Source organism: Papaver somniferum, chromosome 11 (assembly GCF_003573695.1).
Source record: "Papaver somniferum cultivar HN1 chromosome 11, ASM357369v1, whole genome shotgun sequence".
NCBI lineage: Eukaryota > Viridiplantae > Streptophyta > Magnoliopsida > Ranunculales > Papaveraceae > Papaver > Papaver somniferum.
Window position 1 is genome coordinate 35,508,681 of NC_039368.1, and position 23,753 is coordinate 35,532,433.

General features: G+C 37.1%; 2 protein-coding genes and 1 pseudogene across 2 annotated transcripts; 1 reads left to right on the top strand and 2 right to left on the bottom strand.

Annotated features, from left to right (window-relative positions):
- The first annotated feature begins 4,000 nt into the window (after nt 1-4,000).
- Nucleotides 4,001-5,639, top strand: LOC113324305 (annotated as a pseudogene).
- LOC113322502 (photosynthetic NDH subunit of subcomplex B 2, chloroplastic-like) lies at nt 5,594-7,223 on the bottom strand. The gene is made up of 3 exons (XM_026570597.1): nt 6,671-7,223; nt 6,028-6,468; nt 5,594-5,917 (listed from the first exon to the last, which is right to left on the bottom strand). The coding sequence occupies exons 1-3, from the start codon at nt 7,121-7,123 to the stop codon at nt 5,723-5,725; spliced, it is 1,089 nt and encodes a 362-aa protein (XP_026426382.1). The 5' UTR covers nt 7,124-7,223; the 3' UTR covers nt 5,594-5,722.
- A 271-nt stretch (nt 7,224-7,494) lies between these two features.
- On the bottom strand, nt 7,495-13,113 carry LOC113322004 (T-complex protein 1 subunit theta-like). Its single transcript, XM_026569999.1, has 13 exons — nt 12,823-13,113; nt 12,030-12,292; nt 11,789-11,935; nt 11,514-11,675; nt 10,925-11,002; nt 10,293-10,426; nt 9,661-9,733; nt 9,500-9,577; nt 9,271-9,393; nt 9,070-9,164; nt 8,342-8,551; nt 8,183-8,240; nt 7,495-8,055 (listed from the first exon to the last, which is right to left on the bottom strand). Exons 1-13 carry the CDS (start codon nt 12,956-12,958, stop codon nt 7,981-7,983), a joined length of 1,632 nt encoding a protein of 543 aa, XP_026425784.1. The 5' UTR covers nt 12,959-13,113; the 3' UTR covers nt 7,495-7,980.
- Nucleotides 13,114-23,753: the final 10,640 nt, after the last annotated feature.

Below are 23,753 nucleotides of genomic sequence, written 5' to 3' on the forward strand. Positions count from 1 at the left end.
AATTCCTTAATACTATGTCTAACTAGAGTATAATCATTTACAGCTTCGCAGTTATGTTTTCAATATACACGACTTGAAAGATACGTAAGGAATGAAACAGTTCAAGTCAAATATTACTAACCTCAAGAGGAAGGATGATGTCGTCGTTGTAGCTCTTTACTTCTTCACATTCTTCAAGTCTTCGAGTAATACTTGTAAGTCTCATATCCTAATAACTTTCTAGCTAACCTATACGAAGTTGACTCTAGTAAATAATCAAGCGACTCTTTAAATGAGTTTTGATTCAATAAAATATGACAACCAAGCTTGACATACCAACGCTTGGTGGGTTCAACCGAGCAATGCTCTAACAACAACTTTAGATATATATAGTGAACTCTTTCTTAGGATTCACGTGCTTTGGATATATTGACCGTAGGCGTGGGTATATTGAGGAAACTAGGTAACTAGGGGTAGTTTACTTGGTCTCAACTATACGAAGTTGGTAGTGTCTTTGTATATCGGCTTAATTATGAGAGTATTCAAAACTGGACTAGGTCCCGGGGGTTTTCTGCACTTGCAGTTTCTTCATTAACAAAATCTTGTTTTGTATGTACTTTTACTTTCCGCAATTATAATTATTATTTTAGTTATAATTTAAAGTATATACATTGTATGTTAAACCAACACTTGGGTTGATCCCTGTAGTTGTGTTCGGTTTTAAACTAAAACTATAAACCAAATGTATACCTTGTGGTTTGTTATCTTCTTAACAGTCTTTGTCTATATTAGATCACACAAGGTATCGTACTTACAGGTTGATATCGAAAAAATTGTTGTGTACTGGTACCCTCGTCATTTCTGCACCTGATAAATAATAAAGATTATTGGATCAACATTGCTGAATTTTTCGTTCTTCAAGTTCTTCTACGGTTCTGCATGTGATCGTTTCAGCACCTTTGTTTTTGAAGATATGTAGTTATTCATAACTCTACATTTGAATTCAAGATCCTCGGTGTAAGTTTGTGCAAGTGCATATGAAAATGTAGACTACCTCTTTCTCCATTGTCCCTATGTGTTTCAGGTGTGGTCTTATTTTATACAAGCATTTAACATATCCTCGTGTGAGAATGCATCTCTGCAGCAAAACCTAAATGCGTGGAAAACTAAAGGTTTCAGTGACAGAAATAGAAATATCTGGCTCCTGCTCCTCGTGCTATCATTTGAACCATTTGGAAGAAAAAGAATACAAGGACTTTTGACAGGAGGGTGAAGACAACATTAGATTGTATTCTAGAAGTTAAGGCTTTGATTGTTTTATGATCTTCGACTGTAGACACTTTTCTCCTGGTACCTGTGAATTCAATCTCATTCTATTGGGATGCTCTGATTACAAAATATTGTAAGTACCAAGTGATGGTTGTATTAATCTTCTTTAATATACGAGATCAAACTTTTCATCTTAAAAAAAAAAAAACGATAACGGTGTGGGATATCAAATTTGTTTTAATGGGTAATATAAAACTAAAAGGTACAAAGATGAAAGGAAAATGCTAGGTTTACCGATTCCTTCTTCCGACGAAAATCCGGCTGAAACAATGCATGAACCCCACTTTCACTCATTGATAATCCCAATACTAAGAACGCATCCATAGGTCATCCGATCCCCTGTCGGGATCTTTTACGGGCGATAAAGCTCGGTAGTTGTAGCACTTCCGATGAAAGGGTACCATTAACAATTTTGGGAGTATATAAAATAAGAACTCTATTATAGGGGCTCCAAGATTTTGGTTTTGAGGGCTCACAAGATGACAAAAAATCGGGTCATCAAATAGTAATCTCCAAAGCCCCTTATCCCAATGGTTAATTAATATTTATGATTAGTTTAACTAAATTAAGCAAGATTACTGATAAAATTAGACTAATCATTTGATTTATAGTTAATATTTGAAAATCAAAATCAAAAATTCGGATAATTTCGTTTTTAAAATTGAAGTTACGGTTTGGAAACCTAACCACGGTTGGGAGTTCATATTTTCCCAACTATATACGAAGTCAGGGTGACTTACGGTTGGGAGTTCATATCTTCCCAACCGTAGAAAATTTATACGGTGAGGAAATCAATATTTTCCTAACCGTATTCAGTTTTGGAACTAATTTTCAGTCTCTAATTTAATCAAATTGAACCTGTTCTTTGGATCAAAAACAATAAAAAAATGTTTGTTTTCAATTCTTACCCAATTAAAATTATTACTGAAAAATCGACGATTAATTGTCGTTGAAGAAAAAAATAATGGAAGAAGAGGCGATGGAGGAGAAGAAGAGAGGAAGAAGACAGTTATTTCTTATCTATTGTTTTGGGTTTAGGTTTAGTTTTTGATTTAATTAGATTTAGATTTAGAAATTATTTTGGTTATCAAAGAATATTTTTATATTTTTGATAATAAATTAGATCATCCCTCGTCCATATTTAGAATAGAATAGTTAAATCCACAGGTACCAAATCCAGAACCAAATCCCCTTCTAATAGGTTTCTAAAATAAGGCCTTCCACGAATAGGTGTCTATATCCATCTGAGACGCGTTGTTTCCCGCTCAACTCAACTCAACCAGTGTTTCCAAAATCTGATGCTTGCTAAATTTAATTCTCTCAAGTCTCAACGGCTGTTTTATTTCTGTTTCATTGATTCACTAGAGTTTCCTTTTCTTAGCAACAACAGCATCATCTTCGTCTCTGCAGACAAGTTAGAACTTAGGGCTGCGATTTAGAATTAGGGCTTAACTTTGATTGCTATTTGTAAGCGCGTTTATGTCAGTGTTTCCAAGTCTAGTTCTTTCTAAGTCTATATATTTCCTCTTAGTGTAACAACAACAACATTATCTCTGTTTACTCTGCTCATCAGATCAAAATTAGGGATTTTAGTCGAGTGGGTTTTCTCTGTTACTTCTTCTTAATTTAGGGCTAAATCTTGATTGCGATTTGATTTGATTTGTAATTACGGGTAAGAGAAGGATTGAGATCAAGAAGATTGAAGATAGACAGAAGAGAAATGTAGCATTCACTAAGAGACGCCATGGCCTGTTCAAGAAAGCAGCTGATCTATGTCAACTTACTGGTGCTGATATTTCACTGTTAGTAATCTCACCTGGTGGTAACCCCTACAGTTTTTCTTCTTCTTCTATTTCTTTGAATGATCTAAATTATAGGTTAAACAATACCATTAATGTTAAAGAAGAAAAAGTTGCTGATGATGAGACAACTAGGGTTACTGATGATGGGTTTTGGTGGAATAACCTAAACCCAGAAGAAATTGATAGTATTGAAAAGTTAACGGCTGTAAGAAATCAATTACTTGATGTGAAAGAGAAGGTTGCACAGAGAAAGCAAGAGTTGCTAGCAGCAGCAGCAAAACCAATTGATATTGCTACCTCTACTTCTACAACTACTACTTGTACTGTTGTAGAGAAGATGAAGGAGGATTCTTCTCTGATGGAGGATGATTTGGGAATGTTATTATCAGATTGCTATGATGATGCTCAGAATTGGTTGCCTTCTATTGATGATTCAGGAACGTTATTTGAGGGTTTAGATGATTTAGAGAATTGGGGTTGATGATTTAGAGGCTAATCTGAACTGATTTTTCTGAAGGAGTTAGATGGGATTTAAAGTTATTGAACGGGCTGATTGATTAGTACTTAGTTGTTGCTTTTGTTTATTTTTGTTTATAGTTTATTGTTATTAGTAAGTGAGAACCATGTACTTATTCTTCTTTTGCATGTGTAATTTGTGGCAACATAAGAACAGGAACTAAAATTTTGTTTAGATTTAGTATTTTGTTGTTGGTTTTGTTTATACAAAGTTCTGTTGATGTTAGTACTTGATAAACTGCACTGTTTATTCATTGATATTGAATCTGTTTAATAATGCATGTGTAATTTGTAGCAGCATAAGAACAGGAACTTTAAGTTTTTGCTAATATATTGTGTTGCGATAACCATTTGAACTTTGTTAGGGCCTTTCAATGGTACTGCTACTGGTATAGCATTATGAGTAACTGTTTTGTTGCTTTAATGTACAGCTTGGAATTGACACAGTCCTAGTCCTTGTTGGCCCTGCAATCTTATTGCTACCAAAACCTGCCAAGGATGCTGAGAAATCCTTCTCTTGCCTCTCCCTTCTCGGAAGCATTGTTCCAGTCTACAAGTAAGGAAAACTCATTTGCTACAGAGCATCATGAATTTCTAGATTTCCTTGTGCATCTTATCTAATTGGTTATGTCAACCGTGAATCCTAGAGGGAAGTTATTGCTGAATTGAAGGCAGCTGGTGCTTCATGGATTCAGCTTGATGAACCCAAACTAGTGATGGATCTTGCTGCCAGGAAGTTGAATGCATTCAGTGATGCTTTCTCTCGGCTAAAATCTACTCTATCTGGTCTTACTGTTATTGTTGAGACCTACTTCGCCGGTCTTCTTGCCAAGGCATACAAAACCCTCACCTCTTTGAAAATGTGTCACCGATTTTGGATTTGACTTCGTTCGTGGTGCTAAAACCCTTGATTTGATCAAGAGTAGATTTCCTTCTGGTATTGTTGATGGAAGGACTGGACCAATGATCTTGCTTCATCTCTTAAAAATTTGACCGCTCTTGAGGGCATTGTTGGAAAAGGTATACCTCCTCACATCCAATCTTACTGATTACCCCTGCAAATAAGCTTGTGGTCTCTACCTCTTGCTCACTTCTCCACACCGCAGTTGTTCTTGTTAAAGAGACGACTGGAATTAGAGTTATGGATGGCATTTGCTGCACAGAGGGTTCTTGAGGTTAATGCCTTGGCTAAGGCATTGTCTGGGCAGAAGGATGAGGTGCCCATTTATTTATTTTTTGAGGAAAACTGATTCGGCAGAATAGCTGCCACTTCGAACAGAAACCTAACCTCAGATCAGGGTCAATTTGTCATCTAATTTAGGTTGCTCACTCTCTGCTGATTTTCAGGCATTTTTCTGTGGCAATGCTGCGGCGCAGGCTTCAAGAAAGAGCTCTCCAAGAGTAACTAACGAATCTGTTCAGAAGGCTGTAAGGGCTTCGATGAATTTACAATCCCACACCCTGTTTTCTCGCAGTCTCCAATAGATTTCCTGTTCTTTCCTGTTTTAACATTTTTTAGTAGGCTACTGCTTTGAGGGGATCTGACCACCGCAGCAGAAGACTTAAACCTTCCCATCCTCCCAACCACCACCACTGGATGGAGCTCAGAATAGCCAACAAGTGAGTTTGCTTGGCCTCTGATACTTATTCTTCTTACTGTAAATCCACTGAGATTTTACGTTCTAATCTCTAGTCTTATAATATCGTATGTTTTAGAATCTTTGAGGTTGATTACGTCGAGGCCAGCAAAAAGGAGATTTGAAGGTTTTGACTGGGATTTGAAGTTATTGAATAGACTCATGAAATTAGCAATATTTGCTACTTGGGGAATTAAACTTCTATTTTTCATTGTCGTTTTGACTTCACAACTTTCATCCATTTCTGCAGAACTCCCTCCATTACGACGGAGCTAGCACTGGCAAGTCTTTTATTTGTTTTAAGAGGATAAGACATGAACACGAGACTCGTACTAATATCGCATTCTATCAATAACAAAATTTCACGTTTACATTTCGGTTGGATTTAACTTTATAAACCAATACACTGCTTTATTTATACAAGGAAGATTGACAAACCAATAATTCATTAAGAACTAACTACAAATTATCATGCTCAATCATCAATGCTCCACGCCATTCTTCACCTGGGTTCACAATCACCGGCACCAGCATTGATGCAGGACCAGTACATACAAAGTATTCCGTTCCAAATTTTCCAGAGAAAGAACCAGGACTTCCTATGTAAATGTCATCATAACCCATCCTTATCATTCTAAATTGAAGTTCACGACCCTGAATATAGATCACAGGAAACAAAGTATTAATACACTTCAGAAAATTCAAGTAAACTTGATGTATGTTCGCACTATAAACAAATGCAGTATTCACTTGAGAAAGGTTACCTGGTCGATGGTTTCGTATTTGGAAGGTGCTGTATCATAAATTCTCTTTAATCTTTCTGTTGGGGGGACGGTGTATACTCGACTAAACTTATGTTTCAACATAGTAAAACGATTTTCTTCTTTTGTCCATGAACCTTGTTTAATTTCAGGTTCAGAACCAAAAGAAAACCAATCAGGTGAATCAGGTTTCATGGCTTCAGCTGGAGACATGATTTCAAACTTGGAAGATAATGGTGGGTGAGAACAGTATGAGCAACCTCTAAGTCCTTCAATTGCAGCACCACCTTGACCATTAAATTTCAAATGACTTAATATTGCACTGGTTAGATTTACAGGTTTTGAACCATTATTTTGTATCACTACTGCTGTTGCCATGCTTATTGGATATAATGACACAATGTAGGATATTTCAAGAGTTCCACATGTACAGCTTAGTTCAACCTGCAACAACATCAGACGAATAAAAACAGGAACATGAATTGTGTCAATCTCTAAATTCAGCATTAAGCTAAGCTGGTAGATAAAAGGGTCGAACAGAACAACACGAGAGAAGTGTTTATTACTCTATGGATGAGCTTTTCCCAATGGGCCAATAATGTATGGCAATAGTCAAATAGGAGAGAGTGTCGTGCTCATCAATTACCTGGAGAGCATCAATGGAGTCTGAATCAACATCTTTAACTTCCCATTTCGATGTGCAGACCGGACTAACTTTTGAATTTACGTCTGAAACATCATTGAGGACTAAACCAACTCCACCTTTGATTGAATCCAAGTCACCACCAGGGCCAGGGACAGTGTAAAGAAGCTCCTCAAACCCATCGTTTTTCCAATTGATCTTTGGCTTGTACGAGGTAACAAGACCATCAGGTATTCGTAGAGATAGTGAGCTGCCATTTCTAGTGGTAAGCTCGACAGTTGGAATGCTGCCAGTCTCTGTGAATTTGATGCCTTTCCGGCCGAACTTCTGGTCAAGCGTAGGCGACGATGTTCTGGTTTCGGTAATGGTGGTGGCGACGGATGACGGCAATGATGAAGCTCTGATTAAATTGAGTTTCGGTTTGAGGAGAGAGAAGGAGATGAGGGAAGACGCCATGAGTGAGAATGAAACTCCTCTACCTCCACACACACACTACTCTGTTAAGCTCATCCTGTTGTTCCAAAACTGATTTGTTAGGTTTTTGGCTGTAGTGACTAAACCTTGGACATATTGCCAAGAAAATGGGAGGCGCAGACAAAATTGCCCAAGAAAATATGAAGGAAAATGTGATTTCTACTTTAAAAAAATAAATATATTTCCAGGTGTAAGCATCCCAATGGATTAATTTCCACTAGATAACGAACTCGCCAACTTGAGGTGAAGGGTAAACGTTATAAAAAATTTCCCAATTGCTTAACAGTAATTCTACAACCAACTAGAGAAATTAAAGAACCAAGCTAATTGATGGTGACAGATTATTTTGTACATCAGAGAAGCCATAAATTTCAAGATTAACACAAACGGAAAGCAAGTATTCAAATACTACAATATATCTAAAACTAAGGACAGGACAACTTACATAAATTCTGCATCATAGTATAAACCTAACTGCACCTCAAATTTTGAAAGAAAAGAAGACAAGTACTAAAATATCTTATCAGGCCAAATTACAGAAGATAACATTCCATCCCTCAAAAACTACACAAGTTCTAAGACTAAAAATTCTAGGGGCACACGAAAAATGGCAAACTACAAAATTAAGGCTTCCAGAAGTGTCATAAAATGAGCCTTGGGATCCTGACAAAGAAGAATTTGGGTTTCTTTCACCGCTCTGGGTCACATATAGGTTGGGAGAACCGCCGATTACCAAATCTTCACAAAGAGTGAGCCTCAAAACAAGCAGAGGAACTTGTATGCTCAATCAAATATATTACCACACCACAATTGTAGCTGTAATAATGAAGACAACCAAACTAGTCCTCATCCATTCCTGCCCCAGCAGGGGCCTGATCCCTCCTTGGTCCACCTGCTTGTTTTGCCATTATAATCTGCACAACAATAAAGGACCAGAGCGGCCACGGAACTTAGTAACCCAATGACGGCATCTACAAGACAACTAACCCCAAGACAACCAACCACCAACCCTGTCAACGAGTTAAGGCTGAAGAATCATACCTGGTCAACTCGTAGTACAGTGCACACAGCATCTGCAGCATATTTGAGAGCAAATAATCTGACACAAAAGAAACATTATGGACATTAGTAATAATTATTATAAAAATATATGAACATGCGTTAACTCATTGACTAGAACTTCACCAAAACACAGCTTACTTGGTCACATGAAGGTCCCAAATATCCAAGCTGGTCACATCCTTGCAGACACCTTCTTCCAAGTCTATACCCACTTTGGAGTTTCCAGCCGCATGTTCAGCATATAGAGAAGATATAATCTCCATTGAATTAAGCCCGGCATTCTCAGCAAGGGTTTTAGGAACCATTTCGAAGCTTTCGGCAAATTTCTTAATAGCATACTGATCCAATCTGCAGATCGAAAGAAAATAAAAAGAGTGTTCAACTATAAACTGGTGCCAAGCAAGTGCCAGTTAACAAGAGCTAGAATAATTGGCTCTATTCACCTATTCTTCATGGAAAAAAGTTTAGGAATTACGTTCTTTATTCCGGAACGTAAGGTGGACAGAACGAGTAAAGTAGTACTGCTACAAAATATGAACCAGTGACACAGAGGGTATAATAGAAGTCCCAAACATCTTGCAGCCTACAAATGTGTAATACAGGAATATAACCACCAAAGGGCATCAACATGATTCTATAGCATCTATCAATAAGTAAATTTTCCCCAGCTTAGCTAAGCTGCATCCATCTCATTTTTGCTGGTAAAGATAATGCTAAAGACAAAACTATCCTGGGACAACTTAAACATAATAAGCAGAGAGATGGTAATCAACGAGATAAATCAAAAAAAGTGAGCAACGTATTCTAAGTGCCTGAAAGGTAGGAATAAAAGCAGAGGAAATTAAAGAAACAAAATGTGAACCTACCCAATTTCTTTAAAAGAAAACTCCTTTAATTGTTTTGCTAATTCAATTTCTGTTGCTGCAGCCCCAGGAACTATCCGACTGTCCCTGCACATTGCCTGATAAATAAAAAAGCATTACATCTGGATCTGAATACTCTATAAACATAAAAATGTTCACTCATTAGGTAAAGTAATAATATCTCTATCCTCCGTAAAATAGTACCTTATAGGTATTCACACCATCATCAACAGCTCTCTCAAGGTCATCTAATATACTGTCAGTACTTCCTCGTAGAAGCACTGTGGCTACAGAATTTCCACCTTCTTCGTTCTTCACAACAGTGACCTGTGAGATGACAACGTAACATATGCAACCTATAAGAATTTCCAGGCAAGAGGCAGAAGAATCCGTAAAAGAAATCTCTAACAACGGATAACTGCAAGAGGCATACCCGAGCACCTCCAATCTCTTCTACTGAGATTGAATCAGCATATCCCAGATCATCAGGGCTAGGCTGGCTCAGCTTCAACTGTTAACAAGATCACAAGTATATAAACAAGAATTCACAGAAAATGCACATCTTGATTTAGCTGGTAATGATAGTGGGCTTACAAGAGCGATACATCCAGTAGTACGGCAAAAACGTCTAAGTTCAAACTTTGAACTGATTTTCAGAACCATGAGCCTGGCATGGCAGTAAAGATTAAGATTAGCAAGGTTTTTACTACTTTCAGTTATAAAATAAACAAAAAAAGTTATAAAATAAACAAAAGAAACTACATAATCAACGTCATATTTAAAGAAATAAGAAGAGTATCCGACTTTACATGAATCTCATTACAGAAAATCGCATGGAAAATTAAGCAAGAACCATAACGGCTTGGCTATTCATCTTAAAGTGCGAGAGGATTAAAAAACCTCAGCGGCAGAGACTCCGCCGAAACATGTTTTCACAGAATGGGACAAATACTATCAATATCAATATACTGTAAAAAAGACAAAATGGCTCTTTCTTAATGACAACACTAGCCCATGAATCATGGAAGCAGATTTCACCACATATTGTTCATCATGGAATCACTGACTACAGAAAATCCATGAAACCCATGAAGTCTTTACTTAGTATGATAATTGGTAAACTGTTAACCAACACATAGGTATTGCGTGAGTCCTGTGAGGAAGCTCATGACTTATGAGGTCTTCAGTGGCGGCAGGGTTCATAAGAAATAGAATAGTTGTCTTACTTATAACGTTCACAGAAATGTAACGCCGTGTCTCCAACAGCTGCTCCACTGACAATAACTTTAGCGCCTGAATCAGCAACAGACTTTATGAGCTCCTCAACTTTTGCTTCCTCAGTTTTTGCATAGTTCTCAAGCTGTGTGACACCAAGGGATACATCAACTTGTTTCAGAGAGTTTATCATCAGATTTGCGCATAGAAATTAGATTTAACTATTAGATATAGCATAAGCAGTACAACACTAGAGGAAGTAATACAATAATTCAAATATAATACTCCAGAAGTTGTATTACAATAATTCAACACGCAGTCAAACAAACTTAGAATTACGACACTGCCTACTTGAATGTTTCTGCATGATTCATTCGAACGATTAAAGACCTCTTTTAGTATATCAGTTTTGAACACCACTTTTAATAAGCTTGATACACACCTATATTGACTTCTAGTTTTCTAATGCACAACATGATCAACATTTTAGTAGTAAATGTCTCAACTCTCACCGTCTGTCCTTACAGTTATAGGTAAAACACTACTTAACACCTACATTAACAGGAGAGCTGACCATCCAACAGCTCAGATAAACATCATAAATAGCATATATATATTAAAGCCTCTTCATTCAACATCTAACCTGCTCAGCACTGTGAATGAGGACAGTTCCCTTCGTCTCAGTGGCACTGGTGTCAACACCTCCAACAAACACGGCAATCTACAGAAAAAACAATCAAGAAACAGGTCCAGTCGAGTAAGTAGCAAGATATGAACCAACAACCACAGTTACAAAGGTCCATTTATACCAAGAAATCGAAAATACATGATTAATTAAAATGATGCAAGTATATATACCACTTGTATCCTACCTGAAAGTCAGGAAAAACAACTGCAAATACGACAACTAGAAAGAAGTGAATATAAAAAGAAAATACCAAACAATTAAACTGATAAATGATGAGTGAAACCTTCACGAATGAGTTGATTTTACTATCGCATTAAAAATCGGGTAGTGGATAACATGGTATCTTTCGAACAAGTTAAAGGGGATTACAAGAACCATGAGTGTCTCCACTAGCACTCATTTGGGTGAAAATGGAAATTAATATCACTATTCGTTGATGTCTCAAATCCCAACTACTCGGGTGTGTATATTCACTATACCAAATTTTGAGTTTCACCTTCTAAAGTCTTTTATCGTACTCATAAATGGATATGTTTCGCCTTACCTTTGCCTTCTCCACTCTTTTAATGCTCCCAGAAGCATCACCTTTCAAAACCATACCCTGAACGATCGTAGAATTACGTAAACCTCCTCCTTGGAGCTTTGCAATACGTATATTATCCACATTAAAGTTCATTGGATTCTTGGGGCATACTTGGATACATGCCTGAAATGCAAAACAGTACACCTCTGTTAACCTTTTTTAAATGTAGTAATGCTAATTAAAATTCTACCTCTATCAAGAATAAAAATAACAAATGACAAGTAGTTTATAATTACATCAGCAATGAGAGGGCACAATATGTTTTCTTGACCAAATTGCTTGCTAGCAACAGCAGCTTTCATTCGGGAAACAACTTCTTCTTTGTTTCGCACATCCATTGTCTCGGAACCCTTCTCTATCAAGCTTTCCAATATTTCAATGGTCTTCAAAAAAAAAAAAAAGTCAGAACATATCCATTTTACTTTTAAGAGTTCAAAGTGCTTGTGATCATAATTCGTAATAAATTAGAGATCTTACCTTATCAATTGCTTTTGTGTATCCACTAATGATTTCACTAGGGTGCAGGCCCATCCTGATTAGCTCCTCTGCATTTTGGAGAAGCTCTCCAGCAAATGATATAGTGAGGTTAGCTCCATCTCCGATTTCCTCCTGTTGCGCCTTGCCAGCTAATACTAGAAGTTTGGCTGCAGGATGCTGAACCTCAAGTTCGCTGACAATTGTTGCAGCATCATTTGTGATAAATAGCTTATCCAAATGATTGATGACCATCTTATTCATACCTAAACAAAATCATTGGCAAAGGTTTATTTGTTGAGAGAAAGAACCAATCCTTCGATATGTTAAAATTTGGCTTGAATAAGAATTTAACGCAGATAGGCCAACACAAACATCTTTGACAGTACTCCGTCTCAACTACAAACCTACTTTAAGTTCCTTTGCATGTGTTATCAATTCTATTCAACTGGATCTTGAACAAGATAGATCAGACATTAAGTGTTACCACTTTTACTATTACCAGCTACTACATGATTCATCACTAAACCTATCTCCTTCGTAAGAACCACTTCTTACTCTCAGTCCACTTCATCATGTACAGCATTACATACATAGTAACTTCGGTTAAAACTCAGTCGATCAAACATCGATAATGCCTAACAATGGATACCCACGGTAAACCAGAAATTTAAAACGAGAAAGAAACTTAGGGTTTCAAAAAAAAAACAAACCAAAACCAAATCACGAGTCTAGATCACAGTCAAATAAAAGATTAAATACTAAAAAAAAACTCAGATTAGATAATAGAGATTACCATTAGGGCCAAGAGAAGTTCGGGTAATAGTAGAGAGCTGCTTGCAAGCATCAATATTTTTCATAACAGCCTCATCAAGCCCAGAGAAATGTTTATGGCCTTCTTTAAGCATCGAGTTGATTCCATACCCTGCCATTTTTGTTCTCTACAACTAAGAACTTCTTCTTTGATTTAAGGATCTTTTAATGAAGGAAAATATTTGAAAGAGAAAAACCCTAGAAAATAGCGACCTCTCTCACTGTTTTGTTTGCAGAGAGAGCGAAATGGAAAACCCTAGAGGTCAATTGAAAAAGGAAGTGTTACAAGGGATCTGGTGGTAAATTTCCATTAGATATTTAACCTTGGGACAGATTAGTTGTTCCGACCGTTGGATGATCTTCCAATGGTTATCTAAAGGAATAGTACCATCAGCCCTCGTGTTGGGTAGAGTACATTAGAGAGGGCTCGGATTTTGTACAAGGCCAGTGCTATCCCTCGCGGCACTGCGGAATAACGTTATAAGCTAGCAGCATCTTGACCGTTTGATCAGGAGATTTGGTACTTCAGTATAACTTCTATAAAATAGGTTTGGGTCCAAAAAAAAATATATTTTAAAGAGATATTATATTATCGATAATATAATAAATTATTGTTTTACAGTTAAATAATATATTATTATTGTAAAGAATAATCCTAGCTTAGAGGTTGAGTAATGATTATAGATATTGTGAATCGATTAATTTTGTAAAGATATTATGTTATTAACTAATTGCAATAAGAATACAACCATTCCAAGTATAGATCGCACTTCAACACTTCTTTTTGCAATACAACAAAGTGATTCTGGATCTTTTGAGTGCACTACGAACTATTAGGGATGAAATGCAACTTTATTTAAATTTTAAAGAAAAACAAACCAATATTGAATCATATTTGGAGAAAATTTAACATGTATGAAATTTATTTTTTATTGTTATAGTAGAATTATTATTTTACAAATTATTCAGGACCTATTAATGCTTAAGGGGAACTTTTGAAATGTATTATTTTATGATTTTATCGAATTTATTATTTTAGCACTAAGGCCCGAGTCGGACCATGAAATTTTATTATTTTAAAGAGAATATTATATTATCGAGTATTACTTTAAAGAAGTTATACTGTATCTGACATGAGGTACAGCTGTCATAACAAAAATAATTGCAAGAAACTCCCTATCACTTGGTATTTGCTTTCATTCTTTCGTTGTTCTTCCCATGGTTTTGCTCTTTAACTTTGCATTCTATGTAACTTCTTTGTTTCAGTGTTGAGAAAGTGAGAGTGAGAGAATTGTTTTTCACTTAGTATAACAGAAGATATAAACTTGGTGAAACTTCCATTGAAATCATAGCTTTCATATTTAGACCAACACCATGAATGGGAAGGAATAATCAAAATCTTTGTTCTAACTGATTTTACTCGGAAATGTTCACAAACCCACCCTTGAAATAGTCTTTTGAAACAACCTGTATTTCAAATTTGCCATTTAACCCATTTTTCTAACTGAAGTTGACATGAGACCATAAATCAATACTAATTTAATTTGGAAGAAGTTTTTCATGGAAGCTTGATAAATGATATGAAACACATCAATTTACTCTTTGTTTTGTTTTCCTTTTTATAACTTCAGCAGATTAATAAAGAGAAGATATAATGACCGCCTAATTGACTTTAAAATTTTGCAAATCTTTCGAACTGTTCTTGCCTTACTAAAATTTGGATACAAATTATGGTTTCTCAATTGATGAACTCAAGTTTTAAGTATTTGCTTCTTTTTTTTTTTTTCCTTCAAGTTTTCTCCATTTAAAACATGGAACTTCCTTAATCAGAGAAGACAAACGAAATTTCGTCATAGGGACCTGCAATCTAATACAAAAGCTTATTTAAAGGATCTGTTTGTAATTAAATATTTAGTTTACAAATGTCTCTTTGATCTGAAGCCCAATCTGGAGATAGATTACTCGATCCAACGGTATTACACCTGCTGGCTTATACTGCTTTTATGCGTGCCCGTGTGGGATAGCATAACCCTATTTGTATAAAAGGTCACTTTTTGACTTGGGGCTAGCGCGTTTAGTTCGGATTTTGTATAAAAGGTCACTTAGAGAAGTCAGGAGCAACAGCTTTACAAAAAGCTGATTTTTCTGTTTCTAGAAGTCATTTTGAAATATTATCGCCAAATTGATTTTCGACTTTTAGAATTTCAAAAGTCGAAAAGTAATTTCTGATTGTACATCCAAACACCCTATTAGGTTGGGTTTGGAAAGTGCTTTTGTTTTCTTCTCAAACAACACTTCAAAATGTATATAAAGGCAATTCCTATGAGAATCACCTAAAATATTTTTTTGTTAAGCCACGTGGATTTCCAGTATGGTAAATGGATGTTGGAGGACGAAGATGAGACTCGCGGTTTATCAAGATCTGCGCGGTATGAAACTAGCCGCTGGCGGTTTTGATTCAACTGCCGGCGGATTTGTTTAAGCCTCCAACTGCTAATTTTGTAGCGATCACCGAGATGGCTATTTCTCCTCCCAATATATACTAATCAATTTCTTTCTTCAAAATTCACAACAATCTTTTATCCAATCAATCTTTTTTCAATTTTTCCCAACTTCAATCACTCTTATTTTTCAACCATGAATCCTGGTTTGGTTCTCCTGAAGACGATATGGAAATGGATGAAACCTTGTATGAAGAAGCCAAGAAATGTATGTAGAGATTTTGCGTCAAATGGATGAAGACGCAATTCAGGATAAAAAGATGTGAAATTTTATGTTGTAATTACATTAAAGGATGATACCAAAGTCTTTAGAGCCACAAGAAGTTAATTATTACAAGAAGATGGACGTAGCGGGGTTGATACTTTTACCACGACAAGATGATGCATGATTATTTTAATCATTGATATGTGTATTCCGATGTGGATTTTCAGCATCGATTCCGCATGGACTGCATCTTGACTCAAAGGATTATTGCCGAACTTTGTTAGGTACAACTTTTATTTAATTATTAGTATGATGCACGACATGTACGAGACTTTAGTCCTGAACAAAAGGTCATTGCAGCTCTCAGTATACTATGTTATGGGGTGCCAGCGGATTCCACATATGACTACATCTGTATAGGAAAAACAACCGCATTTAGGTATCCCAAAATGTTCTGCGAAACAATAGTCGAGCATATTGGTTCAACTTTCTTACAAAAACCTACTCACATATATGTTGATAGAGTCAATGCTGAAAACACAAAGAGGGGTTTTCCAGAAATGTTAGGTAGTCTTGATTGCATGCATCGGCCGTAGCATTCGTGTCTGGTTGAATTTGCAGGTAAATATATAGGTCACCATCAAAAACCAATTGTAATACTGAAAGCTTTGGCTACTTATGATTGTTGGTTTTGGTATATTTTTTTTGACTCTCGGGTTCACTTAATGATATCAACGTTTTGCATAAATCATCATTGCTTGAAGATCTCAAGCATGGGATAGCGCTACACTGTAATTTCACCATCAACAATCATGACGGATATTATCTTGCAGACGAGATCTATCCAGAATTGGTCCACTTTGGTTCAAGCTTATAGTCAGACAGGGTTTAGACCAACAACTTCGAAGGGTATGAAGTATTTTAGCGGCCAAAAAATGGTTGCGAGAAAGGATGTTGAACGCGCTTTTGGCATTTTGAAAAGGAAGTTCGCCATCATAGCTTAGCCGACACGTTTTCTTGATCTTCAATTAATGAACAAAATTATGCTATCGTGAATTATTCTCCATAACAAGGTCATTAAAGAAACAAGACATAACCCAACCTGGACTAGTTTTCCAGAAGGATATTTGAGACCGAGGCTTGTAGTGCCCCATGGTCGTCCAGTAAGAGAAATATAGACTTGCCACTGACAGGTTCAAACTGGGACCTCTATGGACAACTATAAGAAGATCTAACTAAGAATGATACATGTGTATCTTCCTTTTCCCGGGAACTAGTAATCCTCAAGATGAATTGAGGATAAAATCCTATATTACGAAGGATTCCTTGTTTAGGATAACTTCCTAGTTTGGGAAGGAGTATTGTTTTGAGCAGTAGTTTAGGTAATACGCCTAGAAAATGAATTAGTCCTACAAAAGGAAATAGATTCCTAAGAGGTTTGGGAAACCAAACCAAGCCTATAAATAGGGATGTTTAGCTCACAACTAAACACATCTAGTTAGTATGTTCTTGATATTGACACACCTACACACAAATACTAGGCACAGAAAACCTAGGAGAAGCTCGGAACAATACTTGTGCAAGCTAGCAAACAGTTTAAGGTCGATCCACTGTTTAGAGAGATTGTGAGCGTAACAAAGAGAAAATTGTAATTATTTTCTTTTTCAAATCTAGAGAAGATATTTTCTTCAAATTACTACTTGTGTATTGTTCTCTAAGTTTCTCGTCTATTATTATTCTGAATTCCGCCTTTATAGTAATAGCTACCAAGGTGTAGAGATCGATACGTATCAAGTTGGTATCACGAGCTAGGTTAGTTTTTAGGGTAATCCCTGTGGTTTATGGTTTTCACTATATCTCTCCACATAAAGCTTGTTGAGGTACTCGAGAAGCTAGAGGATGTTAAGAAAACAAGGGGATCAAGGATGACAAAGTCAGATGATGATCCTAAGGAAGGCGAACCACAAACTATGGAAGAAAAGGTGGCTACGCTGCAAACAGACATGAAGTCTATTCAAGTTACCCTTCAGGAGCTGAGTGAATGTATTCGTTCTCACACACTCAAGCCGAATACGAAGAAAAACATTACACCTACACCTGAAGCTTCGGAAAAAAATGATTCGGAAGAAGACGATTCAGAAGAAGAAGAAGATGAGGATGAAGATAAGAAGAAAAGTGAGCATCTTAAAAGTTCTACATCAACTAAACCTCATGGTAAGAATCTGAAAATTGATTTTCGTATTGATATTCCACTTTATGATGGGAGTATCGATGTAGAAAAATTGGATGATTGGATTGAATGTCTAGAGACGTATTTTTCTTTCTTCAAATATAGTTCAAAGGAAAAGATTGCTTTCGCGGCATTGAAGCTACAAAAGCATGCTCTAACCCGGTGGAAATATTATCAAAGACAAAACCTAGGTAAGGGAGCATTGTCGTGGAAAAGATTCAAGGAAGTTGTAACGAAACAATTTTATCTGGTTGGCTTCCTTGAGGAGAGATTTTCAAGTGGTATAACTTGAAGCAATCATACAACCAAACCATACAAGAATATACTTCGGAATTTCATAATCAAGTTATGGTTTTGGATTTAGACTTGGAAGATCATGCTATCTATATGAAGTATATTTACGGGTTCCATGAGTATATACGGAAGGAGTTGAAGATGTTTTCTGTGGATACTATCTCTGAAGCAAGTATAAAAGCTAATTCCATTGAAGGCAGGCTGGAGAAAACTGATGTTGAGGGAAACGTCGAGGCGAAGTCTGAAAGTTTCGTCGCTAAAGGAGATGAAAGGAGCAAAGAGGATAGGAAGTCTAAGGACAAAGAAGGTTTTATTTGCACTCATTGCAAACAAACAGGATATGTTGTTGATAAGTGTTAGGTGAAGTATCCTAATCTAAAACCAAAAGGGTTGCAGAAGAAAGAAGTCATGATGGCAACACTAGTCGCACAAGTTCCAAAAGAAGTCCAAGGGCTAACAGAACCTAATCAAAAGATCTTTATAATGGCATGTGGAGTAAAAAAACTTACAAAAGACGATCCTAGGGAACGACTCTTCACGGTTAAGATGCAGGTTAAGACAACACTAATAGATGATTTTATTGACTCGGGAAGTCAGAAGAATTTACTTTCACATTCTTTGGTACAAAAGTTGGGTTTGAAAACTTTCAAGCATCCGAAACCCTATCCTTTATGGTGGCTTCAAAAGGAAGGTGGTCTACAGGTTGCAGAGCAGTGCACGTTCAAGTCTGTTTTTGATGAGTCATACATTGAAGAGGTTACAGGCAACGTGGTTCCATTGTATGTTTTTCAAGTTGTACTTGGTAGTAGTTACTTTTGGGATCGAGATGCGGTTTTACATAGGAGTGAGCAGAAGTATACCCTTACCAAAGATGGGAAGACTTTTAGAATACGAGCTATTAACTCTCCTCTTGAGGGAGCAAGCTTGATTACAGCCACTCAGGCTAAGCTGTTGGTGAATTCTAGTACAAAGTTCATTCTCCTTTTGATCCGTTCTATTGACCAGAAGCCGAGTAGAGTTAGTTTGGAATACATTACCAAACAACAAGAAGAAGACCTAAGAAGTTTAAGTATGTTTGAACCACCATTACTAGATGATGTTGGAGATGACAAGTTGATCCTGCCACATGTGGAAGACTTGTGGTTTGATAAAAAAGAATCACTCGAAGAAGATTGCATTATAGAGCGAAGAGTGATGAGTGCCAAATAATGTATATATCTATCCCTTTTTGTTGGCATTTAACTCATCTTTTGTGCAATAATTCTACATTTTATCCCATATTCTGTATTTTCATTGTTTTCAAGAATAAATATTTTTCTTACTTAATTTTGCATTTTTAGGTAATAAATAAAGTCTGGATGACTTGCGGAGCGGAAAAGAGCTGAAGAGTGGTGAAAAGCCGGAAGAAATTACGCAAGGAAGCCGCAAAGAATGGAGCGCACGTCCAAAAAGCTAGGAATGGGCTCAAGAAGGAAGAATTGTTCTTAAAGAAGATATGGGCTTGGCATACCCAAGGCCCAAAACCCTTACCCAAACCCATTTTCTATATCCATACCCGCCTCCATTCTCAGCCGTTAGATTGGATCCATCTCATCATCCAATGGTCGCTTCTTCATCGTTCATCAAAATCTGAAGTACCTGCAAAACACCATAGTGCCTAAATTCCAAGCCTTTAGATTAGATCACATTTAGATCCTACGGTCGCTTCTTTGCCTGCGCATCAAATCTCGATACTTCCGCTTAACACTTCAACACCTAACCCCATCTAGAGCCGTTAACTTCGTTGTATCAAGACATCCGACGGTCGATACCAGCCTCTTCAGGCGGAGCCGTCCGATTCACCTACCAGCTTCGATTCCAGTGGCTCAGCTTCTCCAGCATCTAACTTTGATGCGCCCGCTCAACACCCTAAAAACGGATATCCTATACCCTAAACTGTCGACCCATTCTTCTCCTCTTTCTTTTTCTTCTCCTCCACCCGACAGTTGCAGAGCTGCAACTGCAACACCCATTCCGCCACCATACCTCTGCCACAACCACACCACCTTCTTTATCATCACCACCACCTACCGCACATGGTAACTTTCAATCAACTTCATCAACATCACACGATTTCAGTGACGTGTGGAATTGATGAGAATGATTGCATGTTATCAATCGAAGCTAGAAAAGGCATGGGAAGGAGCAGTGAAGTCAGAGGAAGGATGGGTCAGCGATTGATTGAAGAAATTGCGCCATCAAAGTAAGATTTTACGAAACCCTAATTTCTCAATTTTTGGGATTTTTATAGAAAACCCTAATTTCTGTTAGGAGAAGCAATGAATTAGTTATGGGTTCAATTTGTACTGTCAAAAATTAGGTAAATCATATACCTAATTTCACTGTTTGAATTTGGGTATTTTTCTATAAACCCTAAATTGGGTATTGGGTATAAAAGGGAACTGTGGGTTTGGTGTGAGGTTTTATGCCTGGGTTAGCCAGTGTGTCACCCAAGAGCACTGGAATAGCCAGTGTCTCAAGGGTTAGTGTTTAATTTTCAACTATCTTTATGTTTATTCCATTACTCTTATTCAGTTTCAATTCAGTTGCTCTTATTTCAGTTTCAATTCAGTTCATGTTTTTGTTTTATGTCTTCTGTGTTTGTTTATGTTCAGTTCATGCTATGTTTAGTAATGTTTTGTTTTTGTTGCTGTTATGTGAGCTCTCATGTGTATGTGTATAGCTAGGCTGAGATGATGCCTTAAGTCACTGTTAGTGGTGGAATGCTAGGTTATAATTCATGTACATTGTTTTGATTGAGCAATGGGAGAAATTAGTGCTCATAGCAAGCTTATTCTCTTTCCATTCCATTTGTATGCTTAGGATCATAAGTTGACCTTAGCTGTCACTTAGTTCCATTAGGAATTCAACCTAGAATTACATTGTCTGGCTAGGTCACAAGGTGGATTCATAACCTAGTTGTGATGTTTACTGTTTTGTGTGAATGTTAGGCTAAAGCCTTTGAAGCATTGGATTGATTGAGCAGTGGGGAGAAACTAGTGCTCACTAGTGACTGTGAGCAAACTGGTTCTCTCCCACTCTAGTTGTATGCCTAGGCTCTCAATTTGTTTTTTTTTATAATTGTTTTGTGCCTTGTTCTCCCACTGCCCTTGGCTAACAGCCTTGGTTTATTTGGTTTTGTTTCCTGTTAACTGCCACTGTTACCATTTTGTTTCATTGCTGCTCCCTTGCCTTAGGCTAACTGCCTTTGTGCCTCATTGCCACTGATTTTTGCTTCTTTCCATGATCATTGTTAGTTTGTTTCACTACCATCTTCATTGTCATTGTAAATGCCATCCTTGGCCCTGTGTGATTTTGTTTCCTGTCTGCCTTTGCTTCTGCTGCCTTGTTCTCCCCCTTCTGCTGCTGCTGTGCTCCATCTTGCTGCTGCTGAAGTCTTTTGCACTGCTACTGCTGAAGCCCAGTTTCATCACAAAAGCCCACTGTGGACTTAATCAAAGCCCAGGTGAAACATTAAAGCCCAATTCACAGTTCACTACACTGATCCCAAGCCCAAATTTAGAAACCTAAGGCCTAGTTCACTGCCAGGCTTAAAAAACCCAAGCCCAAGTTCACAGTTCATCATTCAAAGGCCCAAGGCCTAAAACACTTCATCATTACAAACAAACCCATTAAGCCCAATTTACTCAAAGGGTATTCAAAGCCCAACAGTTCCAAAGGGTATTCATAACCCATTGGTACCACAACCCTTTGATACCTAAAGCCCAATAGCAATTTAGATCCCAAATAGCTAGAAACTACAAAACACCCCCAGTCTCTGTGGATCGACCCGTACTTGCACGAGCTACAACCGACGACCGTGCACTTGCGGTATTACTGTAGGCCCTTTTCATTGCGCTTCAATTTTATACGCTTTCCGGGCCCACCAAGTTTTTGGCGCCGTGCCGGGGATTGGTGCTGTGTTTTTCTTGTAGTTTTTTTATATTTTTGCATTGCATCTGCATGCATCATGCATCTGCTTCACTTCATTTGCTGTTGGACCTGCTGTTCTGAACCTGTTTTTCCTCTGCTGGGACGCCACCAAGGAAAAGAACCAAAGCCCAACTGGGTTTTTGCAACAATATCAGAGCAGCTGGGCTGTGCTTAAAAGGTAACCATTTAAGAGAACCCGAATTGTGGGCTTCCAATTTTTAATTGTGGGCTTGTAATATTAACCAATTTTTGGGCTTTCTTATTTTCTGTTGGGTTTGTAATTAATTTTTGTGGGCTTGTTTGTTTAATTTGTGGGCTTGTTTAAATTCTTTCATTGGACTTGTATTTTGGACTCTGGGTTTAAACCCAGCTGAGCTTGTAACCGATTGTGGGCTTGTTTCCACTCAAGAGTGGACCTCGAAACCAAAGTTTTAAAACAAACGTCGGGCCTTAACCAACTGGGCCAAATTAAACTTTCAAAATTAAAACTTAGTGTTTCGTGGGCCGCAGCCTTCCTCCCATTCCATTAGAGGACCAACAGTGGGCTTGCTCCCAATTTCAAAAACCAAAAATTTCTCCCATAAAAACCAAAGTTTTCCAAATGTTTCCCTAAAAACCAAAATTTTTATTTTTCCCATCAAAACCAAATGTCTCCCGACAAAACCAAATTTTTCCCAAAAAGTCCAATCCCATTAAAAACCAAATTTTCTTGTAGATAATGTGTTAGTTCAATTTCCTTTTGTATATATTTTGTGCTCATCCATTGTGACTCCGAATATGTTGGAGTTTTTCCTTGGATAACGGAGTTTTAATTCTGCTTTCGCCGAAATCGGGTATTCTCTCTCCTTTTACTTACTCAGCATGTCCCTTTCCATATGTTGCATTTTAATTCTTTCCATATTTTTAAACATTGAGGACAATGTTTAGTTTAGGTTTGGGGGTATAGAGTAGATGCCACGATAATATGCTATAATTGAAAACGAACTCCTCTTTTGAAAAAATCGAAAAAAATTCAAAAAAATTAAAAAATTAAAAAAAATCATAAAAATGGAGCTCATTTACCTTGAAATGTTGACTTTGTGCAAATATGTAATTTTAGGAGTCTTAGTCTAGATATTAGGCACCCTGATTCTAGCACAATTCACATAGTGATAAGAAATTTGCACGCGCACGATCTACCAATACATGTATGGCCTCGATCTTCAAGGTGTTTGATAGGAAGTTACGATTGCCAATCACTTTAGAATACTGAACGAAACTTGACTAGCTTGTTCTTTGGTTGGTTGGGATATAAGGTGGAGGTTACATTAAGAAAGACAACCATCGAATTTAACTGGGTGCATCAAAAAGGGCTACCTCTTGCAAAGTGTCATGTAATCTTTTGTTTCCTTTTGTATATGTATCAAAAGTGTTTCTATGTTAAAAAAAAAAAAAAAATGAAAAAATCAATCAAGTATTTATCAATTCCATCCTCTCTTGTTCCAAAAATAAAAGAGAGTAGTCAATGTAAATAAGAGTCATGTAAATAGTCATTTTGTTGTTTCATTGTAATAAGCAAGGAAGGGTGTATGCCATTGATGTACAACGCGAGTAATTGTGAAATACCTCAAACTCATTCACAATTCTCGTAAAGTCCGGACAGCTAGCTAGATTTCGACCTTGGTTCTTAGCCTGAGAAACTATCTCTTGGTGATTAGTAGTCATAACTTCAG

Excerpts from the sequence above, each read along its gene's own strand:
- LOC113322502 (XM_026570597.1), bottom strand. The coding sequence starts at position 7,123 with ATGGCGTCTTCCCTCATCTCCTTCTCTCTCCTCAAACCGAAACTCAAT. Across the intron at positions 6,469-6,670 it reads ACTCCATTGATGCTCTCCAG|GTTGAACTAAGCTGTACATG; the intron begins GTAATTGATGAG and ends ATGTTGTTGCAG. Across the intron at positions 5,918-6,027 it reads AATACGAAACCATCGACCAG|GGTCGTGAACTTCAATTTAG; the intron begins GTAACCTTTCTC and ends ATCTATATTCAG.
- LOC113322004 (XM_026569999.1), bottom strand. The coding sequence starts at position 12,958 with ATGGCAGGGTATGGAATCAACTCGATGCTTAAAGAAGGCCATAAACAT. Across the intron at positions 11,936-12,029 it reads ACACAAAAGCAATTGATAAG|ACCATTGAAATATTGGAAAG; the intron begins GTAAGATCTCTA and ends TTTTTTTTGAAG. Across the intron at positions 9,578-9,660 it reads CTACTGGATGTATCGCTCTT|TTGAAGCTGAGCCAGCCTAG; the intron begins GTAAGCCCACTA and ends TCTTGTTAACAG.